General features: G+C 43.7%; 1 protein-coding gene across 1 annotated transcript; it reads left to right on the top strand.

Moving 5' to 3' along the window:
- Positions 1 to 64: 64 nt before the first annotated feature.
- Positions 65 to 1,241, top strand: IMP3 (IMP3, U3 small nucleolar ribonucleoprotein). Its single transcript, XM_011382122.2, has one exon. It carries the CDS (start codon positions 155 to 157, stop codon positions 707 to 709), a length of 555 nt encoding a protein of 184 aa, XP_011380424.1. The 5' UTR covers positions 65 to 154; the 3' UTR covers positions 710 to 1,241.
- Positions 1,242 to 12,353: the final 11,112 nt, after the last annotated feature.

Here is a 12,353-nt window from a genome sequence, read left to right as displayed (position 1 = left end):
CTGACCAATGGAAGTTGGAGGCGTGGTCTTGCGCCTTTCTTTCATTGGCCCAGTGGTCCGAGGGTGGCCCGGTCTTCGCGAACCTAGGCGGAAGTCGTGCGGCTGCCGTAACGCTTTCTTAGGCTTGGACCCTGCGGCTCTAGTAGCTATCATCATGGTGCGGAAGCTTAAATTCCATGAGCAGAAGCTACTGAAGCAGGTGGACTTCCTGAACTGGGAGGTCACCGACCACAACCTGCACGAGCTGCGCGTGTTGCGGCGTTATCGGCTGCAGCGGCGAGAGGACTACACGCGCTACAACCAGCTGAGCCGTTCTGTACGTGAGCTGGCGCGGCGCCTGCGCGACCTGCCCGAGCGCGACCCATTTCGCGTGCGCGCCTCGGCGGCGCTGCTGGAAAAGCTGTATGCCCTTGGTCTGGTGCCCACGCGTGGTTCACTCGAGCTCTGCGACTTCGTTACGGCCTCGTCTTTCTGCCGCCGCCGCCTGCCCACCGTGCTCCTTAAGCTGCGCATGGCGCAGCACCTCCAGGCTGCAGTGGCCTTTGTGGAACAGGGCCACGTGCGCGTGGGCCCCGACGTGGTCACCGACCCAGCCTTCCTTGTCACACGCAGCATGGAGGACTTCGTCACCTGGGTCGACTCCTCCAAGATCAAGCGGCACGTGCTGGAGTATAATGAAGAGCGCGATGACTTCGATCTGGAAGCCTAGCTGGTCTCCCTCCCCTTTCCCGCCACAGTTGCATAGGAGTCTGCATTTTGTAGCTGTGGAAGCTGAGACCTAATGCTGGAGATTCCGTGAAGACGCTGCCCAAGAGTGTGTCAGCCTGTCGTCGGTTCATAATTTGGCTCCTCAGCTGTAGGCCATGCACAGAGCCAAAGGGTGCGCCCCCATTTTCCACAAAATGAAATTAGTCCATGGACTATTGAAAATTAAATGACTGTCTTGAGACAATGGGAAGCGGTTTTGTGCTGCGCTGGGGAATTGTTAGATCTTGTGCGGGAAACACTAGTGTGAAAGTAAGAACTTTGCCCCCACTTCTCTTTATTATCTCGTTGCAGGACAGTTTGGTGCAATTTATTTAACTCAGATTCTTACTCCTGATTGTTATGTATAGACGATGGAGAGTTTGGTCTCAAGTTTTCATAAACGGGTGAGACTTTGGTGTCCAGAGTCCCGTCCCTTGTTTAAAGGAATGCTTTCATAATGCCAATAAATGGCTCGACTGCTTTGTAAGTACAAATTTTTGCCTTTTTGGTTTTCTCACATAGAATCACATCTATGGATCTCCTTGGCTCAGGAACCCAAAGAAAAGGAATAGGGTCAGCAGCTGTGGGTGTGGCCTACAACAAGGGTAGGGTGTGGAGGTTGCAGGATGTTGTACAGGGCTGGGCAAATTTATCTGTTTACCAATGCTCGGAATGAATATTTTGGCAGAGCTCGTCCCCGCAGGACTTCCTGTTGATAATCCAGCCCCAGGAAATACCATTTTAGAGGGCTGATGTGTTTGCTTGCCTAAGGAAATAATCACCCTGTAGTTCAGCCATCTAGCGGTTAGACGTGGCCCAGGAGGTTCCTGGAAACTTAGATGTTCTTAGAGAATTGGAATGAAGAGTAGTCTTCCAACAGGAGAATAAATAGAACACCAGGACCAGTGGATTGGCTTTTACAGGTGCCTTCTCCATTTCCCCAGGTGTAAGGCAGCATTTGGTGAAGAAACAGTGAGGGGAAGATGACACTAGGGATAACAATAGCAAATGCTTCTATTAAGTGCAGGCACGGTTTTAAGTGCATTACATATCTTAACCGTTTAATACCCATGTGAAGTAGGGAATCCAATTACTGTATTCTCTTCAGATGAGGGAACTGAGGCAGAGATGGTACAGCCAATTTTGTACAGCCAATAAGTGGTGGAGCTGGAATTGTGTTCCATTTAAGAGACTCAACATTGGCACAGCTGGTACTTGGGATATGGCAGGGTTTAGAGACAGCCCCTGAATTTGAGCCAGCAGAGAAGTAGTAGCACTAGGTAATGTGATTGGTCCCTGACAGGATGCTGTATGAAGATGTGAGCAAAAAGGCATTGAGCTGCCAAGGCTTGACTGACTCATTGAGGCACTGCCTGTGCGAGGCTACCATTTGCGCTTCCCAACAACCTTGTAAAGTGCTATCCACACTTTTTCAGTTTGGGAAATGGAATTGGGACAAGAACTTTTCCAAGGCTGGCATTCAAGTCTAGGCTCGTGACTCCAAAGGCCATGTTCTTTTCAGTGCCTTGAGAAATGAAAGGAGAGAAAGTCCTACGACTTCTCAACTCCAGTGGCTGGGCCCAATGTCTGCCTATCTGAGGGGTGTTCTCAGAGCTCCCAGGATTAGGGATCTCATGGAAGGAGAGATTGGTGGCTCTTGAAGGCAGGATCCCCCTGCAGTCCTCTGGCTGCCACCATACCTCATAGGGCAAGGCAGGTAGATTGGCCCCTTTGGAATAGTTGGAGCCTGCACCAGTGGCCCAAGCAAATATGACTTCAAAGTTCTCTTGACAGACGCTGGGTTTAGGAACTTAATAAAATACAAGATTCTTTAGAAAAGTCTTTTTCTCACTTTTTGGGGGAGATGTGAAAGAAAGGACGTACCAGAACTTGTAACCAGAAACTTTGAGCTTAAAAATAAACTACCCAAGACAAGTGATTCAGAAGGCAGGCTTCGGAGTCAGACTGCCTTGTCTTAGTGTCAGGGCTTCTATACTTAACTAGCTATGTAATATTTTACTTAGCCTCTGTACCTCCATTTTCCTCATCACAAAAATATGTGGTATGTTGGGGTGGGGAAAGAATGGGGAGCCATCACTTAATGGGTACAGAATATCTAGGCCGATGAAAACCTTTGGAAATAGTGGTGAAGGTTGTGAATACAACATTGTGAATGTGATTAGCTAAGATGGCAAATTTTATGTTACATTTTACCACAATTTTTAAAAAGTGAAAAAAGCATAATAATAGTACTGACATTAAAAAATATAGAGAGGATTAAATGACTTAAGTCCTACCAAGTGTTTAGGAGAGTTCCTGGTATGTAGTAAGAATTAGCTTAGCGCCTCTCTTCCTTCCCTAAGCCGTTAGAACAAAAAGAGCCTAATTAATGGATTAAAAATTATGTATACACAGCAAGAAGGAAAATTGGTACAATCTCTCAAGAGAGCAATTTTACAATATATGTAAAGAGCCTTAAAAACATACATTATATACCCTCTGACCTAGAAATGCCACTCAAGAATTTAGCATAAGTAAATTATGGGTTTTTTCAGAAAATTAACTACAGGGATCTTCATCCCAGTATTTATAATAGAGTATAGTAGGGAAAAATTGAAAATGTGTCCCAAGGGGACTGGTTAAATTATTGGATATCCCTAGGATGAAACACAAACATTAAAAATTATTTAAGCAAGATATTTAAGGACTCAAAGTTAACACAAAACATAAAATGGTACCAGTAGTATCCCATTTTTCCGAAGACAAATGTACACATAGAAAAAATAATGGGTATAATATTGTCTCTCTGTAATACTGGGAATGTTACTTTTTTTCTTCTTTGTTTTTCAGTATTTTCCAAATTTTCCATGAAGACAGTGCGTTGCAATAAGAAATGTAGTTTTGTATGATCTCAATTAAGCTGAGGCTTACATATGCAGCAAGTTTATGGAAATGAAACACTTAGCTTTAAAAAGCAGTGTCCCTAATCAAAGAACACTTGAGATGGAGTCATTAAAAGAGAAAAATACTGAGGTTAAACTGACTTCTCTCAGAAAGAGGCTCAGACAAAGAGCTCAGTGATAGAATAATTTCTTTGCCAAATTCAGGAAGTCAAAGAAAGGTCAGCTTTCCTCAGCCTCTGGAAGCCTGGTGTGCCATCCTTAACTTAGGCCAGCTTCCAAGAAGGGTTAAAGGTCTATAGATAACTGAAACAAGAGTTTTATGAAACTGATGCCCTCTGGTGTTTTCTATTTCTCTTATTTTCTTTTTTTAATGCTGGTCCCAACCGACTAAAAATTTCACAGTCTACTAATGGTCAATCTTTTTGCTGAAGTTTGAAAGTTAAAGTTTGAAAAAAATGCCCTTGATGACACCAGCCTTTTTCAAATTAAGTTAGCATTTTAACTTTGCATATTTAAGAAATCGCTGTTTTCAGCGGTTGAGTTCAAACATTGGCTCCATCTTTTTATTAACTATTTGACCTCAAATAAGCTACTTCCTACCTTAGAACAGGTTCATTTGTGAAATGGGGATATTGTAAAGAGTAAATGAGACCACATTAGTACACAAAAACTTGGCAGCATGTTTTAACTCAGAAAATGTTCAATAAGTGTTTATTGAAATCAAAACCAAACCTTGTGAGCATGCTCTAGGAATTAGAGCTCAAATGGTGGAGCCCTGACTCCTCAGTGTGACATTCCAGGGCCTCCTGGATCCTGGCCATACCATACATGATCTCTAGCTACCTTCGCTCCATCTGCATTTTCTTTCATCTCCCAGCCTGGACTGTCTTCCTGTGCTTTGTCATCTGGCAAACTTCAGCTCTGGTATTCCCCAGCCTACCCTCCCCACCCCTATTCTGTGAAATCTTTCTTGTTCTATAATGTGGCATCCTCTGCATGCTACTTCATAAAACATGTCTTGGGAGGCAGTGACTATCTGCTTCACTCCAAAGGCTACCGGTGCCCAAGAAATCACAGCTGACTCATGATTTGTGGGGTGCCTGGTTCATTTATTCTTTCATTAACCTGGTGTTTATTGCTTACCATGTGCCTGGTGCTTGACACACAGCAGTGAGTAAAACAGACATGGTTTTGGACCTCTTGTAACTTACAGTCAAGAAAGTGAGACTTTAAGAAAGTGTCACATAAATAGAAATACAAATTATGATAAAAGCTACAGGAGTGAAATTCAGAGTGGTATGAGCATGGTGAGTGGATCTACTGTAGCTGAGACTGACATTTGAAATGATATCTGACAGATTAAGCAGAGATTCAGAGGTCAGGGCAAACCTGGAGAAAGTAAAGTTTAAGACTTGAGGATAAACATGAATCAAGCAGAATGTAGGGAGAACACACCAAGCAGAAAAAACAGAATGTGCAAAAGCCATAAGGTAGGAGAGATGTAAGCAATCTAGAAACTGAGAAAAAGACAGTGTGGCTAGAGAACAGTAACCAGGGGACCAATGACCCAAGGTAAGTAATAGCCAAATCCTGTAGGTCTGGCAAGGACTTTGAATTTTATTCTCATTATAAGGTGCAGGCACTTAGGGGTTTTAAATGTGGGAGTGACTGGTTTGAGGACCATTTTGGCTATTATGTAAAGACTATTAGATGTGGACCTGCCTGTATGGATGCGTGGATAGCAGTGAGAAGGCGTCTGAGTCTTACAGGTGAGAAGCAATGGCATGAATCAGAGTGGTGGCTGCAGGGCCAGGGAGAAGTATTTGGATTTGCAATCTGTTTTGGAGGATGTAGTGGATATTCTTGGCACCCCACCTAAATACACTTTAGCCAGGGTACCCATCCTCCAGGTGCTGTGAGTGTTGGCTGCCTTCCTTCTCTGGGGAATTGCCTCTGCTGACTTGAGCCTTCTTACCTAGGAGGTTATACCCTTTGCTACCATCCTTTTTGAGGAACAAAAGGTCAAAGCCCCTGGCATCAAGGCAGATCAGTCCTGTGACACAGAGTCCCTGTGGGTCAAGCAGAGCCTAGACCTTACTGGAATCTACATTCTATCTCTCTGTTCTTTCTTCTTCTCTATTCTGCTTCCTCCCCTCTTTGAAGATTTTTCCCGAGGGCACGTCTTTGATAAATCACTTGTTCTCCAGTTCCTGCCTCAGGGAACATCACCTAATACAGAGGAGGAGGTGAATTCTGAGGCAGGTGACAAGCACATCTCCCTCCCTCTGTCCAGTTGTACAAGACATTTAATACCTGCTCAATGAAAGTGAAGGTGCCTACGTTGATATTAGGAAGTCCTCTAACGAGCGTATATAGGTAAATGGACTCATTGTCTAGTAAGATCCAGGTGACTCTGGCAGGATCTGGAGAAGCAAAATTATAGGACCAATTAGACCTAGGAGCCTTTGAGATGAAAGTGGGCTGCTATCCTGCCTGAGGCCAGCTGCCTCCCTCCCTGACCTCCACAGGGATTTTGCATGTGAGCTATATCAAGGTAAAAATCTCTGACCAGAATAGTTACCAGCAGCCGAGGGGTTGGGGCTGAGCAAGCCAGAGGAGTAGCCAGCAGAAGGGAGGAGGAGAGCTCAGGCTTCAGTCTATAGTGCCAAAGAGAAAACCACAAGCCCCAAATATGGTATTGCTAGTGCTAAAGCCCATGACACTAAACCTAGATTTTTCTTTATAATTTGCTTTTCATTTATTGGAGGGGAGTATACTATCCACATCTGTAACATACTATTTTTCAGATGAAATTTCTAATAAAAAGAAGTCTGAAATTCTCTTATCTAGTTGTTAAGTAACAAAACATAATTTATAAGTAGATACCTTATCAAACCTAGATTTAATACCTCGTCTAATTGCTGTTCCAACCTCTCCTAGAAATAACCAGTCTGGAATTTTTTGGTCAACACCAATGAGGTAATCTGTCACATGGGCCCTCTCCATCATCCGTCCCCATAGAGAAGGCATGATCCTTGTCCTGAGAGGGCAGAGACTGCAGTGGCCAGCAGCCTACAAATTAATCATCTCTGAGTTCTCCCTCATTCTCACACCAGGACTTCCAGAAGGATCAGCTCAGCCACCCAGCCAGGCCTCATGCTGTGTTTCCCAGTCTGGTCATTCTGAACCATATCTCACTGTTTGCCGTGGCCACTTCCCACATGTATTGTTTGGTGGTAAAGAATTTACCTTGCCCAAAAATAGGTCATTGCCCTAGCTTCTGGGGGGGTAATTCCTAGGTCCTTGGAATGTGTTCCGTGAAATTTCTTGGGGCCAAGAGACTGGAGCAGGAGGCTGACAACTCCAGCATTACATTATCAGTTTAAGGGAATTTACAAAAAAGACTCCTCTTGGGTGGCAACACCACTTGGAATATCCTCCATGCCATGTAGCAGTGTAGCAGGGTTATATAGGACAGGGCAGGATGCATAGGGGTACTGAGGTGTAACCCACCCCAAATAAGGGAGAAAACACCTTATATCCTTGCCTGGAGAAGAGCAGTGGCCTATTCCAGGAATCAGTACATTTGCCATAGAGGAGGGGTTGGACAGTCGGAGGAGATTTACAGGAAGCAATCTCTGTTCTGCCCAGGATCTAACTAGATCTAGCACAAGGATATGGCAGCAGTCAGGCAGCAGGCACATCATGGAACAGTCTTTCTAATGTAGGGAGGAGGCAAGAGAATTAAAAGTGTTAATGAAGCCACATTCAGAGACTGTAATATGCTGATCAGTCCTGCAGCCAGGCCAGGAGGACACCTTCAGAACAAAGGAAGATTTCTATTGGGATTACCAGCAACCCATTCCTCACACCTGTGAGAGGGAAACAGGAACCAAGAGTCATTCCTTATGGCTAAAACCATGGCGAACCTATGGATTAAAGGCTGGGAACTGCCAGCACGCCTTTCACTCTACCTATTCTTACCTTTTCACTCTACATACTCTTCCCCTTCCCCACTGTTTGTCCATATCAAAGGGAATGGGCTAACTACGTTTTTAAAACTGTAACACACAGAACTAAATAATGATATATAAACTGAATTCCCCTAACACTTAGGGTCCCTCTCAGTGCCTTTACTCTCTCTCACTGTCCCTCTCACTGTCTCACTGTCCCTGTCCCTCTCCTTCTCTGCTTCTGAGAGGAGACCACACTCTGTGGAGTGTTACCTCTTTTCTAATAAACTTCTTTCCTTTTGACTCTAACTTTGGTGTGTATGTTGAATTCTTTCTACACTCACTGCCAAAGGACCCTCTTCTCTCTGTGCAAGGCTTAGTCTCCCTCCCCCACAACTTAGGGAAACTTTCCCTGTCCTGCATCTTTTCCTTCACAGAATGTCATGCCTGATAGAAGTGTCTTTGTTTGCCTGGGCTCCTGAAACCAGTCAGAGAGCAGCAGTTATGACAGGGCGGGAGCTCTGAGGCACACCAACAATGTGATATAGGGTGGGAGCTTTGGATCTTGTAACTGGACTTCTTGACAGGCTAGAGACTGAGATCAGCCTCAGGGGCAGTTAACTGTTTCTATGCGATGGAGCCCCAATAAAGACTCCGGACACCAAGGTGAGTTTCTCTGGGTGGCAGTGCATCATGCATATTGTCACACATCAAAGCTGAGAGAGGAACTCTGTCCTGACTCCGTGAAGAGAAGACAGTGGAAACTCTGAGCGCTGTCTGCTTCTTCCCTTGGATGACTTTAATCTGTACCCTTCCCCTTTCCCATAACCATGAGTATAACAGCTTTCAGTGAGTTCAGGGAATCTTTCTAGTGAATCACCAAAACTGAGGGTAGTTTGGGGAACCCCCTGAACTTGCAGATGTTGTCCAAAATGAGGACAGCCTTCTGTAGACTGTATGCTCTAACTTTGCAGTTGGCTAAATTCTCATAACTATTATTATTTTCTTAATAATTTTCTTTAAATCATATTGCTTTCCTTTCTACTTATTTTAAAAGGAAACTGCCTAAGGAAAAGATTTAAGGATGTTAATCTTTTAGTCACACACTCATGTCTGAGGGAGAAGGCAAGAAAAATTGCCTTGATGCCTTTGGACTTAATTGTGCATTGAAGATATTCTATAATAGTGAAATTATACTGTTGTGGCCTGTATAGAATAGACCAAACCAAGTATGCTCTCAAAGGCTGTTTATTAGCCGGCGGCTGTCCCGTACAAAGGAGCAGCCCCGAAATGCCAAGATACAAAGTTTTTAAGCCCTAAATCCCATTCTTCATTCTATCTTAAACACAAAGGTCTATTTTTCTCCTATTCACTACCTGTCAACCCATAGGTCGGGGTGTGCAAGCGGGGAGTACAGAAGCGGAAAGCTTGTTGTTAGAATGTTATGTTCCTATGGGTGATTGCCTATGTTCCCATGGGCAATAGCCAGTATTCTCATGGGCGATGGCCAAACAGTAATTTTCAGCTTATATACAATTGATTATTTTTCATGCCACGCAAGCAAGCAGGGTTACACAGGCTAAAATTGGCAGTTAGTGTATGAGCTCATTGTTATAAGTTTCATGATTAACAGAACGCAGTTAGGGGTTCCAGAAACTAGTCCTAAGGTATAGACTTCCTTTGTCCAGTTTCAGGTTTTAATTATCCTTTAACCTTTTCACATTTCAGCAAGCTGTCACAATACAATTTACAGAATGAAGACACCAAAGTTATAGCAGATGTGCCAACACATTTCCCTGTAACAAAAACCTAGTAATATTTGCTTAAGATGAATAATATTGCTATGAACATGTATGTACAAATATGAGTCCCTGCTTTTAATTCTTTTGTGTATATAACATTGTGTTGTTCAGTATCGTTGTGACATTGATGAGATGCTATAGGAATTTAACTCACATTTATCATTTATATCAATTAGTTTATGGTCCACTTATACAGAGATTTTAAAAAAATAAATATACCATCAGCCCTTCATATTCCTGGGTATCACATTCAGGGATTTAACAATTTTGTGGATACAAAAGAGTATTTTTGATTCACAGTTAGGAATCCTCAGATTTGGAGGGCTCACTTAAGTAATATGAGGCTTATGGGAATGGGGGGATAATGGGGCAGGTGTTGGTGTCCCTAACCATGATGTTGTTCAGAACCTATTGTATAAATTAAGTCAGGACTTATTGTGTTGACATAAAAAACTGTAGAGAGGGGTGGCTCCATAGTGTAGTGGTTCGTGTGTCTGTTTTGCATGTGGAGGACCCTGGGTTCATGCCCCAGGTGGGGCCATGGACCATACCCCAGGTGCACCTAGCCCCTGGCGCCTGGCCCCTGGTGCCTGGCCCCTGCCTGGCCCCTGGCCCGGGGGCACACAGCAAGTGAGTGTGTAATGGGGCGCCCGAGCCCATCCCCCCCATCAGAGATCCAATTCTTGGGGGGAAGCAGCAGCATCCAAAGGAGGGAGGGGGTGAAAGTGGGCGTGGTGGGGTAGAGAATTTTTATGAGTCTATTTGAATCAAACTGATAACAATTACCAGGAAGCAAGATCAAATGCTTGGAGAATGACAGTTTGTAGTTTCTTTTATACCTTTGGAAGTAAGGAAATTTAAATGAAAGTGGGAGAAAGCAAGGTGGGGATTGGATTACAGGAGAGCTAACAAGATTATGTGCTCCCTGAAGGTGGTTAGGTCTCCAAGGGATCTAAAAAAGAGGATTACTCTGGCATTTCAAAGGTATGTTCACCTAGATGCACAAGAACAATGGACAGGGCTTGCTTAAAGCAAAGATAAATCTTTTACTAAAAAAAATTATGTGCCTGGGACTTGACTACCCACCAGGACTGCCCAGTTAGGAATTTATGAACATGTCACCCTGTGAGGTTACTTTCCATAGAACTCCTTTTTTTGTTCACTTACCCAAGAAATTATTGACAAATCCAATGACATGAAGATTTTCCCTTATGTTTTCTTCTAAGAGGTAGGTGCTAGTATTAGCCACATTTTATAGAAGGAAAACTGAGGCATAAGGAGGTGAAATAACTCACCCAGGCCACAGAGCCAGCAGATAGCTAATTCTGGATTTGGACCCAAGCTATCTAACTCTGGAGCCCAAGACCTTAATCACTGTGACATGCTTCCTGTCACCCAGAGCTGGGCCCCAGGGACTTCGTGGGTGGGGAGAAGAGGTTTGGCCTCTTGGAGCTTTAAGGTCTCCTGTGACTGCAGTTTCTGCATCCTGGCTCACATGCCCCCATGAGTTTGCCACCCTCTCAAGTCAGAGTCTCTCTCCTACCATAATTGGCTAAAGAAGCTGTCTCCTATAGGGTGTCTCTAAGTGGGCAATGAGAAGCACTGGGCCTCAAGATGGCTTAGATGGTGCAGGGCCTAGACTTGAAATAATATCGAGTTACATAGGAAAAAGCTGTTCCTTTTCCAATTCTCTTTTAGTTCCAATAACTTCAAGGGGAAAGTCTTGGCTGGAGGTTAGACTTGTACATATGTAAAATTCTTGCTAACTCCCCTCTTTAAGAGGAGTTTTCTTTCCAGATTATATCTCATATCTAGCCCTTCCTATAATATCCACTGCAAGCGGATATTAGTGCAAGCCTGTTCACTGGCCTTCTGACCTCCACACTTACTTCAGTTCTCCACAAACAGCCAGTGTGAACTCTTTAAAGCTCAAATTTAGTTATCTCATAATTGTTTAAAAACCTTCATCTGCAATAGAGGTAAAATCTAAATTTCCCGGTATGACCTACAATGCTTCTGTGTCCCACCTGTGTATCTGCTTCTTCCTCCTGGCCTTCTGTTTACACTTCAAACAAAGCCTCTCTTTGCATCTACTGGGCCTTCTGCTAGAAATGCAGAAGGTCTCCCTGTCCTCATGGCTGGCAGCTTTCTCATCATTCAGGCTTCAACTCAAATGTCAGAGAGGAGCTGCCAGAACACTGTGGCCCCAGCAGCACCACCCCACTCACTTGCCACCCAGCACCCGAGCTCCTTGGCACTGGTCTGCACTCAGCAATGGCATTTATCTTTTCTTTTCCTACCATAAGTGGGCTATAAGCTCCTAGAGGAGCTTAGTTATTTTGATATCTTCTGGGCTGGCACAGTGCCTGACCAACAGTAGGCATTAAACACACATTTGTTAATAGACTGACAGAATGACACTCGGGGCTCCTGGTGAGAGCCTCCGCTTTTGGAAAAGGCTGGACACCTTCCTGCTCTCAATCTCTTCTAGGTAGAGTTCCCTGTCTCTTCTCCATCATGAGCACTTACCAGATTTTAGAGGGTGCACAGATTCCACCATAAACGACATTGAATCATAGAATGAGAAAGTAGATCTTCCCTCTTTTGTTCTCTTTGAAGGTTTTCGATTATGTAAAATAAATATTCTATTAATGTTACTACTTATCACTTCTCCAACACTTGCTAACCTCTAATTTTTACAAAGTCTTCAGTCTTACAGTTTTCTGCAGATATCTAAGTAGGTTATAACATTATACTATTTTCACTGTATATGTTTTATAGATACCTTCTATTGAAGTGGTAAGTGATTTAAGGTAATGCTATGGTGTTCCTCTTTTAAATAAATGTATTTAAACTTTTTTTAAAAAAGGAAATTGATTTAAAGACATTAAACACAAGTATATGGGTTTGTGGCCAACATTGTGAAGTTAGGGTGTGAATGGCTATAG

Source organism: Pteropus vampyrus, unplaced genomic scaffold (genome assembly GCF_000151845.1).
Source record: "Pteropus vampyrus isolate Shadow unplaced genomic scaffold, Pvam_2.0 Scaffold462, whole genome shotgun sequence".
Taxonomy (NCBI): domain Eukaryota; kingdom Metazoa; phylum Chordata; class Mammalia; order Chiroptera; family Pteropodidae; genus Pteropus; species Pteropus vampyrus.
This window is presented reverse-complemented; position numbering and strand designations above follow the sequence as displayed.